We start from the raw sequence: 18,688 nt of genomic DNA, 5'->3' as shown, positions 1-18,688 counted from the left end.
GTGCAGGGAGGAGCATTAAAGTGGGGGTTAATAATGAAATCTATCCTGAAATGCCTGAATCCTCTTAGGTCCACCCTCTAAAATGTCTTTCACAAATTGTTTATTATTGTTGAGCTCCCTGTTCCCCTTATGTTTAGTCACCTTTAGGACTATGCCAATTCTTCAAATCATTTCATGGAGGATCCAAAACTATGTTGTCCTCACAGATAAGTGTAATGTATCTGCTATGGTAGGGATTTTGCAATAGTAGTGCAAAATCTACTTTGTATTTCTAGCTCTTTGTAATCATTAAGTATTGTATAGTGTGTTTTAACTTGGCTTTGTGTCTCATGCAAACTTACTACACAGGATGACATGTTTGCCCGTCTTTGTGTTGGCGTTATCAGCATTCACTTTTTCTATAAAACAATTCCGAATGGCTTTAGACAATGTTTATAGTGCTAGCGGATATATTGTCTATGTATTTTCAAATATTATTGTGTGCTTTCTTTGCTAGTGGGAACTGGTAATATGGAAGAGAGAGGCACATCATGTGTTTTGCGCAGGTCTAAACCAAGGGTCTGTGAATAAGCCTAAGAATTTACCAATTTTGCCCCTAGCACTACTTGGAGTCCTTGTAGACATTGAAACCACTAACTGTATTCAAGCGTTTACTACTAGCAACACTAACCCATAAGCTGGAGGTTTATCAGGGAGAGGTTTTGTATTATTGGAGTTAAATAGATAACATTACACAAACTGAAATCACACTTCATGATGTATTATGAACACAACAACTCAGGACAAATAAATAATTGGATTATTTTATTAGACTGCAACTAAGCTTGTTAACACTATCTATTTAAAGACTGTACAAAGAGTATGGTGCACTTTTTGGTTAGGTTCAATCAAAACATTCACAGATAGCAATCCTTAAATGTGTATGAAGAACATGACAATATTTCTCACATGCTATCTGCACAAACAGCATTTATCTGAGACGACCACTGGAGTGGGCCTGACCATGTAAGCCAAATGAAACAAACTTAATAAAATCAAAATGATATAAAAAGGCTATCCATTTTATTTTAACTAAAAATACAAATTTGTCCTACAAGAGGTCATTTGAGAAATCACTTAATACATGAAACAAGGCATTGTACAGTATGGTCCTTGAGAAATTTACAAAAAAAAATGTTTAGTGTACAGTAAAATAACACCTCTGAAAAAAGGCGTTTCAATATTCAACTTCAATCACAAATGTACAGGAATTTGGGATTACACATGCAATTTACTACAGTAGATGCATAAATTGCATGATTTAACTTAAGATACATGCAAATGCTGGATTTAAATTTCTGTGAAATATAAAAATAATAAAATATCACCTAATACTTAAAAAGAAAAAAATGAAAATATATATAAATCTTGACAACTCTGCTATCAAATTAGTTTAGTAAAGTTGAGCAATTATATTAAGACACTGCTCAAAACATGCTTTTCAATGTGCCAGTTAGACCGTCTGCTTTGCAATGTTTGCTACCAGGTAGGAAGCACTTTTCTCTGATAAGGGGACAGTTCATTTAAACATTTTAACCTTCTTTTGATGCCATTTTATTGCCAATCGTACACTTTTGTGGGATGCGATTGGTGTTGTAATCCATATAACTACACAGTTACATTTTTATTAACTGTGTTCTGAATTCAAATTTTAAATTTATCAGCCTACGCTAATAGTTACCAGTGCAAAAAAACACCCCACTGACCTAATCTAAGCCATTCTTTCCGTAAAAATTCATAGGCAATCATGGGTTAACAAAACTCAAATACTCATGGCTGCACACATACACACACTTCTTTTTGCAAAAGGCACCAAAAATCCAGACATTTAAAGAACAAAAACAGAGGCACCAAGTTTGCAATGACCCCATGTGCTTATGGAAATCAAAAATGCTTTGCAGCAAGCTGCTAGGGAGTACATTTTGTATCCTGTCATTGGAACAGTTTTCTAATTAAATGCAAAAGAAAAAAGGTGTCCCTTTAGGCTCCTCCTCAATACAATCTTACTATAAACAATATTAGTATGCTGTGCCTAAAAGAAATACAAAAAAAATATACATATTCAAGAAAAATGTTAAGTCGATCAATTTTCATCATTCAAATACAAACCACATCAAGAATCATCCTCTGGATTCAATGTTACTAAACATAATTGTAGTGCATCAAATCTCGTAACCAGGAACTCTCATATGAAGTATACAAATCTGATAAACAAAAATGAAATAATTTCTTCTGGAATTGTATCATGTAAAAAGGTAACGTTCCATTTGTTTAGTGACAGTAAATGCAGGATGATGTAAGCTGCTGCTGAGAAAGCTTCTGGGTTGAAATGACATGGCAGGGTACAGTCACTTATTGAGCGAGCAAAAAAATAAATCTATTTGTGCCAACTGGATAATCAAGAATGAGGGTTTTTTCCAGAGTGAAAATAAACCAGCAATGGTTTCCCAAGACACAAAGGTTGAATAAAAATGTGGCACCAGTTTGCAAAAATGTACAGCAGCTGTTGTCTTGAGGTCAAAAGATGGTAACCCAGGCTTGTCAGACGGCTTCAGGATACATCTGCAGGAAGAAAATTTGTATTTGGTAAATGCTAAATGTCACTGTTCCTTTAATTAAATAACAGTACACTACTGTAATGTTATGTCTTAAAACTCACACCTATGGCCCCCTTCTTTAATAATATGCCTGAGAGGACAGTCTCTTTCAAACTCATAGATGGCACTACATCCATGACCTACATGAGCAGAGGTATGGGAAGACCCATTCAAAACAATCTCTGCCCCAATCTGATCACTATACAGCCCAGCCCATCACAAGAAAGACCAAAGAAACAACGAAAACAGGAAATTTGCAAGTTACTGTAATACATTTTTTTACATTAAACCCCACTGAAAAGGGACATTTTGCTGACCAAAGTGGAATCTTGATACTGGAGTACCACCATCTGCCCTCATCAATGGAACTCAATCTTGCTCCATTAAATGCACTACTAAAATCTTGTAATGACCATTGGCATCAGCTCTCTGTACATGTTCAGTTATCAATAATTAAGAAGAACATAAGTTACTTACCTGTAAACTGTGGTTCTCCAATATTGGCGTCTTTCATAGATTCACATGCTTGAATATTCCCAGTTGTCGAAGTGGGAGTCCCACAGTACATAAAATAGCAGTAATATATGTATATATAAGTAAAATTATAATTATACAAATATATAAGTGGAGAAGTGTGGCTCAGGGGTTAGAGGCGGCAGACCCGGAAGCTGAGATCGGCCCCGGACCAGGGTTCAATTCCCTGCCCCGACGGGGGTTGGGCTCAATAATTCCACCGACTCGATAATTCTCACTCCGGTGCCTACTCGACTCACGGGTTCACACTCTGCGACTCTGGGCAATAGCTTGCTTAATCTCCACAACGGCCCCTCGCGGCGGGATGCCTGGCTTTCACCTTGTGGATACCCTGCCGGGGTATCTCACAGGGGAATACCAGGACGGGTTCCCTAAGCAAGCGCATAGATGCCTGCGATGTGGGCGATTTGCGCTATATAAATACATGTACATGTACATTTACATAAACATATATAAAAATACAGTAAAATATGCAGAAAACTCAAAAGTACCATAGAACAGAATAGGCCCATAGAAAGCCTAAGGGAGAAACTCAACTTGGTAACATATCCAGTGTCATTATGTTTTTGTTCCAAATTCCAGCCAATCAGGCTGTAGCTCCCTCTAGAACCTTCTCCTCAGAAGCCCAAGACCTCAGATTTTCGTAGCACAGAGTAACCAAAGTGCCTGAGGAGAAGAGAGCCTCTGAGGGGAGGACGGGAGGGTCGCATGTGAATCTATGAAAGACACCAATACTGGAGAACCACAGTTTATAGGTAAGTAACTTATGTTCTTCTCCAGTACTAGGGGTGTCTTTCATAGATTCACATGCTTGAATAAGAGTAGAAAGCAGTAATCATCATATAAGTCATAAAGGTAACAGTAAGTTCAAGCATATAAGAAACATATCATATTAAAGAGAAAAACCTTTATGACTGGAGGCGGGTAGCAAAAGAGGCTCACCTTTAATGGAAAAGATTCCGCAGGACCGCTTGTCCTACTGCTGCATCTGCGGCGTCTGTTGACTGCAGACAGTAGTGCTTCGTAAAAGTATGGCTGCTCGACCACGTAGCAGCTCTGCAAATGTGTTGCAGAGGCACCCCCGCAAAGAGGGCAGTAGAAGCTGACACAGCTCTAGTTGAATGAGCACGTACTGGAGCTGGAAGAGGCTTGCCAGCCCGTTGATGACAAAAGGTAATGGCAGAAGAAATCCACCTAGTAATAGTTTGTTTGGTAACAGGTTGTCCTTTGCATAGGCCACGAACAGTTGATCAGATTTCCTGAAGGATGCAGTGCGCTAAATGTAAAACTTGAGACGTTTCAAATCCAGGGAATGCAATGAACGTTCCGCAGGAGTTTGTGGATCTGGAAAGAAAGTTTTTAAAATGACTGGTTCATTGAGATGGAAATCACTGGGAACTTTCGGAATAAATTTAGGATTAGCCCCTTTACTGCTAAGGCACTGACATCATTTTACATTAACTTTCCATTGAAATGAATGGAAAGTTCATGACGAGTTACCCTTGTCATTAGCGGCGAAGAGGTTAATACGTAGTGTTACAGCCTCTCTCGAGAACTGGAGAAAAGGAGGCTGAATTGTGAATGCCTGAATGTCACTGACACGCCTAGATGACTTCAAGGCGAGCAATAGAGCAACTTTCCACGTGAGGAATTTTAAGCTTGCTGAATGGATGGGTTCAAAAGGAGGTAGGAGGAGCTGAGACAAAACCAGGTTTAAGTGCGAAGCAGGCGGAGGACGCCGAATGGGTGGAAACATACGGAGGAGGCCTTTGAAAAACTGTTGAATGATTCTAGACAAATACAGAGAGGTAGAACCATCATGACGGAAGCAGGTGAGAGCCGCCAGAAACACCTTCAGAGTGGAGTGGGAAAGTCCTGACTTTGCAAGGGATAGGAAGAAAGGCAGGATCTGTTCTGGTTTGGTGGTCATCGGATCCAAGGCTTTGGTGTATGGCACAAGACACAGAAACGCTTCCACTTCAACTGATAGGTTTTAATGGTGGAAGGAGCACGGGGGTGCGCTAACACCTCTCTACAGTCAGCGTCGATGGTCAGACGCGCAAATTCATGGTGTTCAGGTTCCAGGCATGGAGCTGGAGGTATGTTGGATCCGGATGGCAAATCCCCCCCCCTGCTGCATCGTGAGGAGGTGAGGCAGTGGATGAAGCGGAATTGGTTCGTTCTGGGAGAACAAGAACAGGTCCGAGAACCATGGGCACCGCGGCCACTTGGGTGCGATCAGGATGATGTGGCAGGGTTGAAGCCTCATCCTGTGCAACAAGCGGGGAATCAGAGGAAGCGGAGGGAAAGCGTAGCTGAATGCGTTCAACCAACTGATCGAAAATGCATTTCCGCTCGACTTTCTGTGGGGATGAAGACTTGCAAAGCGTTGGCATTTCCTGTTGGTGATAGTCGCAAAAAGATCCATCCGCGGCTGGCCCCACTGGCGGAAAATGAACTAGAGAGTTGGTTGATTGAAGCTCCAGGCGGTTTATATGCCAAGTGCGTTGGACCGCAGTCCATTTCCCTTATACCGACAGACCTTCGAGATGCGCTCCCCAGCCCTCCAGGGACGCATCGGTTGTAAGCGTCAGAGTTGGAGCAGCGTCTTGAAAAGACCGACCTTTTGAAATGTTTGGAGGGTGAGCCCACCACTCCAGAGCCTCCTGAATGCGGGGCGTGAGAAGGATCCTGTCGTTGAATGATCCTGAAATCTGTTTCCACTGCTTGTCTAACTCCTCTTGGACGACCCTCATATGTAGTCTGCAGTGGGGAATCAACTGTATGGCAGAGGAAGCCATGCAGAGGAAGGATTTCAACATCCGGACTGAAACGTACAGTTTTGACTGGAGGGACCGTACCCTCTGGAGCATACGGTCTTGTCTTTCCTGGGAGACAAAAACCATTGCCAGCTGAGAATCTAGTGAGGCTCCTAGAAAATCTCGCCGCTGAGATGGGCGAAAGTGTGACTTCTGGCAATTGATGGAAAGGCCCAAGTCTTGAAGCAGGGAGATGCAAGACTGAGTATGCTGGATTGCCAGTTGGAGGTTCGGAGCCTTTATGAGACAATCGTCCAGGTATGGATAAAACTGTATGCCTTGTAGGCGCAGAAAGGCAGCTACCGGGGCCATGATCTTGGTAAAGACCCTCGGTGCTGAACAGAGGCCGAATGGTAGGACTTTGAATTGGAAGTGCAACTGTCCGACTGAAGCGTAGATACTTCCTGTGTCTGGGGTGAATTGGCACATGGAAATATGCGTCTTGGAGGTCGATAGTCGAAAAGAATTCCCCTAGATTGAGATAATTCAGAATTTGAAGCAGAGTTAAGAATTTGAAGCAGAATAAACATCTGAAAAGTTTTCGAAATTATAAATTTGTTCAGGGCCCGTAAATCAAAAATTGGGCGCCATTCTCCCGACTTTTTCTTGACAAAGAAAAACCGGGAATAAAATACCTCGCCGCGTTGTCCTTGTGGCACTACCCCGATGGCTCCTTTTTTGATCATCAATTTTACCTCGGCCAAAAGTTCTTTGAGGTGGGGAGAGGGTGGCCCCGAAGGTGGACGAGTGGGAGGGAATTTTGTAAACTCCAGGGTATGTCCTTTGGAGACAATGTCCAGGGATCCATTGGTCGGAGGTGATTTCGGACCATTTGCAAAAGTACCATGAGATGCGACCTCCAAGATGCACAGTCGGCAGAAGAAAGGAACTGAGACGGTCACTGCTTTTTATTGTTTGAGCCACCTCTATAAGTTGTTTTCCGTTGGTATGGTCTGGTGGAGGACTGACGATTTTGGGATTGGTAGGAACCCCTCTGCCGGTTATCGTTGTAGGTATTGTACGAACGATATTGGCCTGATCCTCGAAAAGTAGAGGAACCTCCGCCTCTACCTCGTGCCCCCCGAAAGGGCCGTTTCTTGTACTGGAGGGTAGCTAAGGACTTTGCAGTGTCGTTGTCCTTTTTTATGGCCTCAAGGGCATCGTCTACATGCTTGCCAAACAAAGACTCCCCATCGTACGGCAAGTCCAGGACTTTTGCTTGTACCTCTGGACGGAAGGTGGTAGATTTTAGCCAGCCTTGACGCCTCAAGACTGCAGCCCCAGCCAAATGACGAAAGCCCGTGGAGCGCGCATTCGATAATTTCGGACAAAATTATCTCTCCCTCCTGAATAATGGCCTGCGCTTCTGCACGGGTGGCCTCAGGTATCTGAGGAATCAGTGCGGCAATCTCGGACCACATCTGGCGGTCGTAACAGCCCAAAATAGCCAAGGTATTTGCCGCTCTGACAGTAGTAGCCGCCATCGTTGTAAATTTTTTGCCTATAGAGTCCAACTTGCGGCCTTCCTGATCAGGAGGAGACGTGAGTGGTGTAGCAGGAGTGCAAGATCTTTTCTGTGCTGCTTGATTGATAACCGAATCTGCTTTCGGTTGTGACACCGAACAGGCCGGAGCAGACACCGGAGCCTTATACTTCTTGTCTAATATGGGTTAAGACTGCAGGTACAGAATTTGGATGTTCCATTAATTTAAGGCCCTCCTGCCAAATAAAGTCAATGATTGGTATTGTGTAGGATTGCCTTTGTGAAATGTCCTTAACCGCTTAACTGCTATGGAACGTCCAGCTTCAGTGCTGGACGTTCCATTGCGCAGGTGCAGTTCGAACGTTCAACGGCAGCACTACGGAGGTAGTGGTGCCGTCGGCCGGTGAACGTGCGCAGCACTTAAGGGGTTAAAATCATACAAGAAGCATTCACTTTCATGTTGCTGTTTTTCGACAGTGAGATGAAAGCGTTTTGCAGCACGGACCATCAAAGTATGGAAATTTGCAATGTCCACTGGAGGCGATGCAAGAGGCGAGGTGGGCGGAGTGGAAGGTGTTTGAGCCCTGTAATTGTCCCACTCATTCATATCGACGTCATTGTCGTCGTCATCAGTGTTGCGAGGATCAGGCTCTCGTTGTCGGTGTCAGGACAAGTACCCCTCACCCCCTCCCTCCCCGGTGACGCGGGTGGAACAGGTGCTTGTGGAGGTTGAGGCTGTGGAGGAAGTTGTGATGCTGGAGAGGCAGGTGTAGATGGAGGGAACCTGCGGTTATAGTCATCAAGCATGTGCTGCAAATTCATGACCAAAGATAATGGTATTTGCGTAACCGGCTCTGAAGTAACTGCTTCGGATTCGTCAACAGGAAATAATTAGTTCCCATCTTCGACGTTTTCCTCTTCGTCACCCTCATCACTATACTCCTGGCACTTAATGTGCAAATCAGATGGACTAGATGCCTGTCCGAACAGTTGTTCCATCTCTGAATCGTTTCCGGATTCTTCCCCACCAGACTGAAACAATTTGTCTGGAAGACGGGTTCCACTCCTCACTGGACTCAGTTGAATGAGAGGTACTGTCCTTAAAGAAGAAGCAGTAACCACTGTAAAAGTGGCAGCTGTGGCCAAAGGTGGATGACAAGCCCGTTGAATTAGCTGCGGCAGTTTTAAAACCAACCTGAGGCATTTGTCGTCATAGATGTAATCGACGCTGAAATTGAAGGCTTTTTCCTCGTCGACGAAGATTTCTTGTCCGTCGACGGAGCCGTCGACGAGATTGGAGCTTTACTCGTCGACGATGTAGACGTAGACGGGATGACAGCCGTCGACGAAGTCGTCGACGATGATACGACGGTGTTCGCGTCGACGAGATTGGAGCTTTACTCGTCGACGATGATGTAGACGTAGACGGGATGACAGCAGTCGACGAAGTCGCCGACGATGATACGACGGTGTTCGCGTCGACGATGGAAGCGTCGACGGTGTTCGCGTTGACTATAATTTCTTAGTCGACGGTATTGATGTGACACTCGTCGACAAGATCTTTACAAAAGTAGTAATGGGTCTCGCCTCCTGGGCTGTCGTCGACGAGGTGATAGTCGTCGACGTAGAGGCAACAGTCACAGACTTAGTCGTCGCTGAAGACGTCGACGGACACGTCGACGAGCCCGTCGACGAGCCAATGACAGATTTACGAGAGGAAGGCAAGGCTTTGGGCGCAGACGGCAGAGAACCAGGTCCCGAAGACGTGCCCTGAAGCGAATCCTGTGGGGAAACAATCCTGGAGGATTCCAACAGTCTACTCTTCTTCCGAAAAGGAGATGGAACCTCAGATTCAGACCCACGCTTCTGAGAGGATTTAGCAAACACCAGATGACAAAATTTCTACCTCAGAAACCACAGACTCTGAAGTCTTCAACTTCTGTAGCCACAAAAGGAGACGGGCCTCTCTATCCCTCAGAGTCTTGGGAGGAAAAGTGCGACAGTACTTACAGTTTTTTACTTCGTGGTCTGGGTAGAGACAGTAAATGCATTTACTGTGTGGATCCTCATGGAAAAGACGCAGTTTACCACAAGAAGGGCAGACTTTAAATAAAGATTTCTTATTTGAAGACATTTCTTGAAGAAATAAACAGCTAGAGTTGAAGAAAACTGAGCAGAGCTCAGGGAGATTCCCTTCACACGACGTGCGGTAGAAAATCTGAGGTCTTGGGCTTCTGAGGAGAAGGTTCTAGAGGGAGCTACAGCCTGATTTGCTCGAATTTGGACCAAAAACAGAATGACACTGATATGTTACCAAGTTGAGTTTCTCCCTTAGGCTTTCTATGGGCCTATTCTGTTCTATGGTACTTTCGAGTTTTCTGCATATTTTACTGTATTTTATATATGTTTATATATTTATATAATTATAATTTTACTTATATATGCATATATTACTGCTATTTTATGTACCGTGGGACTCCCACTTCGACAACGGGGAATATTCAAGCATGTGAATCTATGAAAGACACCCCCAATACTGGAGAATCACTAACTTCAGTTTGACTGTCCATCTCATGTTACCCTTTGCACTAAATAAAAGCTTTAGCTGTTTTAGTTCAGCTTTACTCATGAGGAAAATAGCGCTGAGAGGCAGTGTATTAAGCAGTATGAAATTATCAAGTGATGCACTGCTAGGAACATGTTTTTTCATGAGCTTGCGGCATACAGGAGAGATGCAACACAAGCTCTTAGGGGCAGAGTCTGTAAGGAACTGTACAATTTCAACAACCATCTAAATAATAAAGTAGGTGTAATCTCCTTGTAACCCGCTTCAATAATGTGCAGTTCTCAATCTCGATGACTGTATTTCTGCCGGCATTGTATCCCTACTCTGTCCCTAGGAGCGACGATATAGGACCGACGGCATGCCGTTTACATCTTCTAACAACTACCAGCTTTCCGAGAGACGGCGGGTGTGAGAAGGCGAAGATACCGGGTATCCAGAGAACCACAACGGTACAAGACCTTCGCAGATAGGCTTGTAACTTAAGGCATTCTAAAAATCCAGAGGACCTAGGCGAACATATAGCACAGCCATACGATCGGAGGAGCACTATCTTGCAATCTCGGCATCAGAACACAACATCATACCGGGGACTTAACTGGGTACTAAAGCAGGAGCAAGAATTTGGAATCTATACCTTCCATCTCGGAATATATAAACTTAAATGTATACAACGTGCTCCTTTAGTGAAAATATCGGATCTCACCCCTTGCATCCAGAAACACTAACTCCGTCAGACGTTCAGAATCTTTGAACTGGTTATTCAGCTTCAGTGCATACCTGTGCAGTAAAGCTACTGTTTATGCAAAAAAAGAAAATGCAGAATTCCTGAGGAAGGCAATCGGCCGAAACGCGTTGAAGGGAATATATTCTGTATTCAAGAAATGAAATTATGAACTGTTTAAATTAAGTTTTTTATGAATTAATCAGTGTAAATTTATTGTCATGTGTTCTATGTAAAAAACTGCAAAAAAAAACAAAAATGTTTTGATAAATTGTATAGATGAAATAAGATATGGAAAAAAAACTATATACTTTAAAAAAAATAAAATAGAAACATTCAACAGAAGTTAGTTGGTGGAAATCAGTCTATTGAAAAACAACGTCTTGTTTACTCTGAAGTAAATGTGCACGTAACCCGGTGTGTACGGTTCACTGTTACAAATAATCCCTTCTCTGTCCCGCCACTTCGCTGTCCACAATTCCTTATCGGTCACTCCATAAAAGGCGGTTCACTACTCCAGCAACCCTACATTCCAGCTTTTATTGTAAACAGGTAAAGTAGTAGTAGTATGGTCAGAGTAAGAGATTCAATGTCCTCCCACCATAGCGAAGCCCACATCTCCCCCCTCAGTTACCGATCAGATGCCCCAAGCTCCAGCGAGGCAGGTCATCACACTTCACGTGTCCCTCCCCCTATCCACCTTAATTCTTGAGCCCTATTGCCTTTCCTTGATCTCGGAGAGAAACGCTCTGGTCTGATCACAATTAGACTACTACAGTCCTACAAATGTAGCAGCACCAGGGTGTCTTAAGTACACTGGAACTCCCCCAAAATACAGCTGTATTATGGAGCTGTTGAAACAGTGCAGCTTCACTACAGAAGATAAACTGGCAAGGTTTGAGGTAATCAGCATTGAATTCATGGCAATCCATCATAAACCTTTGGCAGGAAGCACTGCAATTTGTTTTGGCAGGAAACGCTGCAATTTGTTTTGGACTTCAAATGTATGTATAATACTTCTGTGCGGATGCTATTGACTATCATATGCGAACAGTTGCTTGGACTAGATTAGTGAAAATGGGATTCCTCTACCTTCCTGCCGCCACTGCACAAGGGGACTCCAGGTCCCAGAAGACACTGCTGCTGCTTGGGGGGAGGTGCTGATCACAAGACTCTCGCTCAAAAGCGTGCATCGCCCTGCGATGCGGGATTCCTCTACCTTCCTGCCGCCACTGCACAAGGGGACTCCAGGCCCCAGGAGACACTGTTGCTGCTTGGGGGGAGGTGCTGACCACGAGACTCCAGCTCAAAAGCGCGCTGTGGGACGCGCGCGGTCGGCGCCCCGGCCAAGGGCGGGCATGTCCTTGCCCGTCAGTGCCTGGAGGAGGCTGGGCTGGGCCCCCCCTCTAACTCTCACGAACAGAAGTCTAACTTATATGCAAGTTCGATAATTACAAATTTGGGTAGCCTGTTATTTATGGCCCTTTGTGGTGCTCCTTAAGGACTAATTACCTATCTACTATTGGTACATTTGTAATATCATGGGGAGGAGGAAGATTGCTAAGTCGTTCATTGATAAATCTTGTACCACGATTGACTCCTATTTGGTTAAAGCAGTTAATGTTCTCTCGGAAGAAATAGATCGTACTGAGAGGCGACTGTCTATGGGTTCTAGTTATATGGGCGAAGAACAGGGGAATGAGGCATGGACTCCTACTAGTACTTTTAGTTAGACTAGATTTGATAAATCGATCGAGGCACGGACGCCAATAATGTTGGAGTTATTAATGGGGACTGCACTCGAATATCTTTGACTCCCACTGTGACCATTCCTGAAAGATTCGATTTTTACTGGTGAAGTGGTGGGTCACGAAGTACCCCTTTGGGAAGCTCATGAGGTTAATATCGGTAACAGGTAACTAGTTCCAACTTGGAACATCTCTGGCTTTAGGAACAAAATAGGCACACCATCGTGGTCTGATTTTATTTTGGCCCAACATGACATCCTATGTCTACAGGAGACGTGGAGCATTGAACCAATCTATGTAGAGGGTTTCACCACATACTGGCTCCCAGCCCTGGCTTCATCCTCAGGTACAGCAAAGGGCGGTCTTTTGATCTTGATCTTCACCAATTTGAACAGATGTAAGATTAAATGTTGTACTACTGTTGGTACCCAGTCCCAGATTATGTGGTTGGCATCACCCGTGGGCAAAGAGGTTATTTTGATCATTTTTTATAATTATGTGTTTAACTCTACCCGAGGGTCAGTTGTCTATGCCCTGGAAAGGGAACTTGATAAGCTGATCAGTACCATTAGAAAACCGATCATCATTATTTGGGTTGGTGATTTTAAGGTTCAGGCGTGTCCACTATCCCTGAATATTGTTTGTGGGCACAGGAGGAGGGAAACGGACGAGGATTGTTACATGCACTTCCCCCATTGTGAATACGGTACGGCATTTAATAGTGTTATTGCTAAGCTGGATTTAGAAATATTGCACTGTGCCACTGATAAATATAATGTGAAATGTCCTACATTTACAGGTAGAAATGCTATGTCCAATATTGATCATATTATAACTTCGTGTAATAGTGTATATTTGTTTTCATTACCTTGGATAACGGATCAACGAACTAGTGATCATAATAGTATTTCTCTTTTTTTTATTATGTTGGGGATCTAAAACTTCAACTGGTGTTTCTTATAGCCCATGCATTGCCCCTATTAGACCAAATGGTGTCTCGATAAAATGGGCTGGTTTGGACCCATCCAAAATTCAGAATGATGTTATTATGCAATGCCAGAATGAAATGCAACTCTGTCTAGGCGATGAGGTTGATCCACAATTGATGCTTGCAAATTTTACTAAGTTCAATAATGTTGAGAGTCTCTTGACAAAACCAGTCCGCGGTAATAAAAAAATCTAAGGTGGGCTGGTTCGACAGTAATTGCACTGCGGCTCTATATCATCTTAAACTAGCCCTGGGGTGCAATCCGAGATAACCGGATACAATTAAGATCTTGCATGCAGAATATGTTTCAGCCCTAAAAGCCAGAAAAGCAGAGCTTCAAGAAAAAGCCTGGGAAAATTTAAGTTACGCAGTTGACACTAAAAATAGTAAATTGTTCTGAGATACGGTTAATAGTACCTTTTTGAAAGATGATCATATACCAGAACTTAATTTCCATATTATCTGCAATTCCTGGGTAGAATATTGCTCAATTTATTTTTAATCCAATTGATAGATGCCTTATTCATTTTGCCTTCCCAATTACCCACTCATTGGCCAATGATACCTCTGTCAATTAGCATAGAGGAGGTTATTGAGGGTATAATAAGTAGTAGGAAGGGGGGTAAGGCACCGGGTCCCGATGGACCTCTATAAAAAAGAAATAGACCTATGGTCCCCGCTTTTAACTAGAGTTTTTAATGCGCTGTTAAGATCCAATTGCCATTATCTTGGGGCCAGTCAATAATAATACCAATTTATAAGAAAGGAGTAAAAACTGACGTCCGTAATTATCGTCCAATTTCCGTATTGGATTCTTCTATAAAGATTATGAATAGGGTCATGCTTTCAAGACTAGAAGCTTGGGTCATAGAAAAGTCGATCCTCACACAAGTGCAAAACGGGTTTAGAAAATGAGTTGGTACACTAGAGCAGTGTGTCAACTTAGATGTTCTGATCGGCAGGTACACCCTATTATAATTTATATTTATGCTTTGCTGACCTCAGCAGCGCATTTGACTTGGTAGACCATTCTATTTTGTGGCCCTTACTGTTAGAAATGGGTGCTCCCAAAGAGATAGTTTATTTTCTAGCCAGATTATATGAGGAGTTGTCAAGTAAGGTGCGGTTTTGTTAATCAGGAAAAGTAAAGTTAAAAGAGGCATCCGCCAGGACTGCGTGCTGGCACCACTACTTTTTTCATTGTTTATCAATGATGTAGATGCAGCCCTGAAATTGTCTGAGTCGGATGCACTGAGGGTGGATGGGAATCCCATTCAAATTCTCCTGTACGCTGATGACGCGGTTTTACTTTCCCATACCCCTATCGGGTTACAGAGTCTCATTGATAATTTTACTGCTTTTATTGCTCAAAGAAAGCTTTTAATTAATAAAGCTAAAACTTGTGTAATGGTTTGCGGCAAGAACCCAATAACATCTAGATCCTTTTATACAGAAGGTTCTAAAGTCCAGTCAGTTAAAACATTTTGTTATTTGGGTATTACATTTGCGGGGAACAGGTCATAGGCACAGGAACAGGAAAATGTTTGTTCCAAGTTGATGAGAAATATTAACGGTATTTTCAGATTTGCCGCTAAACTGGGCAACCGCCATATCAAAGATATGATGACAATCTACGAGGCAAGATGCGTTACGGCTGCTCTTTACGGCGCAGGTGACTGGGGACACTGTCAAGGTAATCTATTACAACAAACTGAAAATTCCTTTTTAAAACATTTGTTGTGCGCCCCACCATAGGCCTCCACGGAACTTATTCACCATGAAGAGGGCATTAAATATATCCCAGATTTGGTTTCATTACGCCCTCTTTTATTGTGGAAATCTATATGGGCGAAGGAGGAGACCAGGTTCACCCAAAACATTAATACAGGACTGCCTTAAAATAGAGAACGGTTTAAAAATACCTTGGCTTAATTACATTTCTTACTGGATTAAATACTTTAATTGTGATATTCGGCTAGATCCTGCGTGTGTAGACTGTTGCCAGAACGGAGATAAAATCAATTATATTAGCCCATAAAACAGAGGTTCGTTCCAGTGTAATTAAGAACCAAACACCTTTTATATTTTATCAGCAACTGGAACTTAAACAGAGTTTCCAAACTTATCTGTCTGTCGTGACAAGAGCGTCACACCGATTTGTGCTGTCATGTCTAAGATTGGGCACTGTACATCATCTTGTTAATTTCACAGTTATGAAACTGTGTTCTGTTCAACTATGCCCATGTGATTGAATTTCACGACAAAGCTGCTGCCACTTATCATTTTGTAAATTCTATTTGCATTTTAGATTTTTTTTTAATCTAAAACCATTCTTTTTATATTATAATATAAGATCTACTAAAGACGCTATGAAATTGCTTTTTAGATTAGATGGCCCAGGTTTGTGTTTTTATTTAGCTACATTTCTTTTGAAATCTATGATCGACACTTGACTGTATGATTTTTAGGGCCTCACATGTAACTATTTGCACCTACACTTTTTGTATTAGGACCTACAAATGTTTATGTAGATCGCCAGGATCCATACACTAACTACTGTACTTCCACTTTCTGTACTAGGATTACTATATGTTGATGAATTTATGTATACATACTTCAACAGTCCTATAGTTTTATACTCTATAATCATAATTGTAGATTGATTGTATCGCTTATATAGTCGATTTATTCAACCGAATAAAAGCTTTCAAATTGAAATTGGGTGGGAATACCTTTTCAGTGGCTCTGGTTGAAGCGTGGTACAGCGCCTTTCTGATACTATGTACAGAAATGAACATTCTTAGGTTTCAAACACAAAGATCTAGCTTAATTATCAATAAGATGGTCCTTAATGTGGCACAATTAATGTCCTAGCACTAAGAAGCTTTCATCTATGTGTGCTTTAGAAATAAAACATCCCATAATATGCTGCACAGCTCACGGATTAACAGTTTTAGGATTATTTGGATGGGTTCCAATTGGATGGATTTAAAGCAAAAACAGTTAAGATGGCAAATTTAGCTTGAGAACTTTTCTGCATTTATAAAAAGCTCATATTCCGCTTCATACATTTGGTTGGATTTAAGAGGCTCTGTTCCGACGATAACTAGCTTTCATAAGCAAAACCGAAACACCCAACATAGCTGTGCAAATTCACATGCGAGTCACCCTCGTCTCAGCAAGAATGATCTTAACCTCTTGGCTGCTAATGACAAGGGTAACTCGTCATGCACTTTTCATTGATTTCAATGGAAATTAAATGAGCAGTAAAATATTGCCTTAGCAGTAAAGGTGTTAACTCAAAAACAAAACCCTATTAGTCAATGCAGCAATAGGGAGGAAATATTTGACAAAACTTACAACAAACAAGATTTTAAGGGACATGACAAATTGAACCTGAAGAAGCTACTAGACTGATTTTGAAAGATAGGAATAAGGGAAACAGGGCCCTCTTCTTAGACATCAAATACCAAACAGGCAGACGGGGCGAACTGTGATCAAGAAAGGTCTAGAAAAGGTAGCAGTAGATACTAACTAGAGGCTTTTCGGATTGCAAATCTGCATCAGATTCTGATATGTATAATTGTTCGCAACCTCTGAGCAAGATTCCCTATTGTTTTTAAGATTAAAATAATTTTCTTCAGTATATGGACCCTTTGACTGTTGGACAGGAAAAGTCTATTAGGGGCCTCGTGTTAATTCTACTAATTCGTGCTATGGTCCAGGCAATGCAAACAAAGCATGGATGATTAACTGATAACACAACCAAAGAGAAAATCCAAATTTTCTACATTAACTGCATCGCTGCGGCGGCTTTTCCCGCTGTGTGCGGCAGATTTGAAATTACCGCGTTACATGACGAGCTGGCCTTGTCATCCGCGCACGGCAGGTAAGCGCCATGACGAGCCCAGCTCGTCATTAGCCTCGAAGAGGTTAAGTAATGAGAGAAAAAAATCTGATCAGATGAAGATGATCAGTCCAAGTTGGTTTTGAAGCAATTTATTTAATATGTAATTTTTTTTAAATAAACAAAACGAGCGTTCATGGACCTAGTCTCCAGAGCGGGCCCGGGCAAACAACTGAATTTTTGAACTCTATCATGTGTTTGTGCACAATTTGCTAGAGTTCAAGACTACGTTAGATATTCACTCTTTCCAAATCAGTTATAAGTTGTGACCCAGGTTTATACCATGTCCCATAGGTGGCCTTAATCTAGAAGGGATGGAGTCTGTTCTTTCCAGTGACAAGAGAACGATGCATGATCTGCCATGGTACTGGTACAATACTTATTGGCCTGCAGATCAGCAAGTTGTAACATATACTCTGGTTTCAAAAACTCTAAATGGGTTAAAACAATAAGGGCTGGAATACTTGATTAGCTGGATAGCTAGAAAAGGAGCATTGGCACCAGCAGTAATTTTAGACGGAGGTGCTGGGAGTGTACCAGGAGGACAGGGGCTAACATAGTTTACCTGTCGGTGTAGTTTTGCAGCTTGAAGAATTTTCTGAATTCACATGCTGTGCATTATTCCACAATCTAGTGGTTGGATACGGAATGGTTGCATTTCTTTTTTTTGTTGTTGTTGGTGGTGGGCATCGACATACAACCATTTGGTGTCCTCCTGTGACGTGCTTTCTCCGGAAGCTCCCACCTTAAGTCGCCATCTTCGGATTATTATTATTATTATTATTATTTTTTCCTCCTGTCTCATCTTTCTGGTGGCGGCGGGTGGGTTTGCTAGTGAGTCCAGAAACTTCTTCAAGTGGCAAAACTACAGCGACAGGTAAGAAACTATCCGTTTTGCAGCGTCTTTTCTGGATTCACAAGCTGTGCATAGATTTTGTAGCGGTTTGCTAGTCTTGTGGTGGCTGGGTGGAAGATGAGCGCTGGTTTGTAAATATAGGTTGTAATACCCTTTGTTCTACTTGTGCTTCTTTATTCATCCGAATGTCCACACTAGAATGTTTTGCGAACGTGTTCACTGAATACCATGTTGCAGCTAAGCAAATGTCTTGAATTTGAGTATTTGCTAGAAATGAGACTGTTGCTCCTTTTTTACTTGTTGAGTGAGCCCTTGGTGCTGTTTGTAAAGTCCCTGCTTGTTTGTGGCATACTTGTATGGGTTGAGCAATCCATCTTGCGATGGTGTTCTTGGTAAAAGATACAAATAATTGCTTTGTTTTCCTGCATTC

General features: G+C 42.3%; 1 protein-coding gene across 1 annotated transcript in view; it reads right to left on the bottom strand.

The window, feature by feature from the left end:
* Positions 1-791: 791 nt before the first annotated feature.
* AKIRIN1 (akirin 1) overlaps positions 792-18,688 on the bottom strand; it is a 110,880-nt gene continuing 92,983 nt past the window's right edge. Inside the window, exon 5 of the mRNA XM_086956429.1 lies at positions 792-2,601. Within this exon, the coding sequence (XP_086812555.1) occupies positions 2,591-2,601 (11 nt within the window). The 3' untranslated portion in view covers positions 792-2,590. The remainder of the gene's footprint in view (positions 2,602-18,688) is intronic.

The sequence above is a fragment of the Lissotriton vulgaris genome, chromosome 2_1, assembly GCF_964263255.1.
Source record: "Lissotriton vulgaris chromosome 2_1, aLisVul1.2, whole genome shotgun sequence".
NCBI classification, from domain to species: Eukaryota; Metazoa; Chordata; class Amphibia; order Caudata; family Salamandridae; genus Lissotriton; species Lissotriton vulgaris.
Note: the sequence above shows the minus strand (reverse complement) of the source record. Positions and strands in the feature narration are given on the sequence as shown.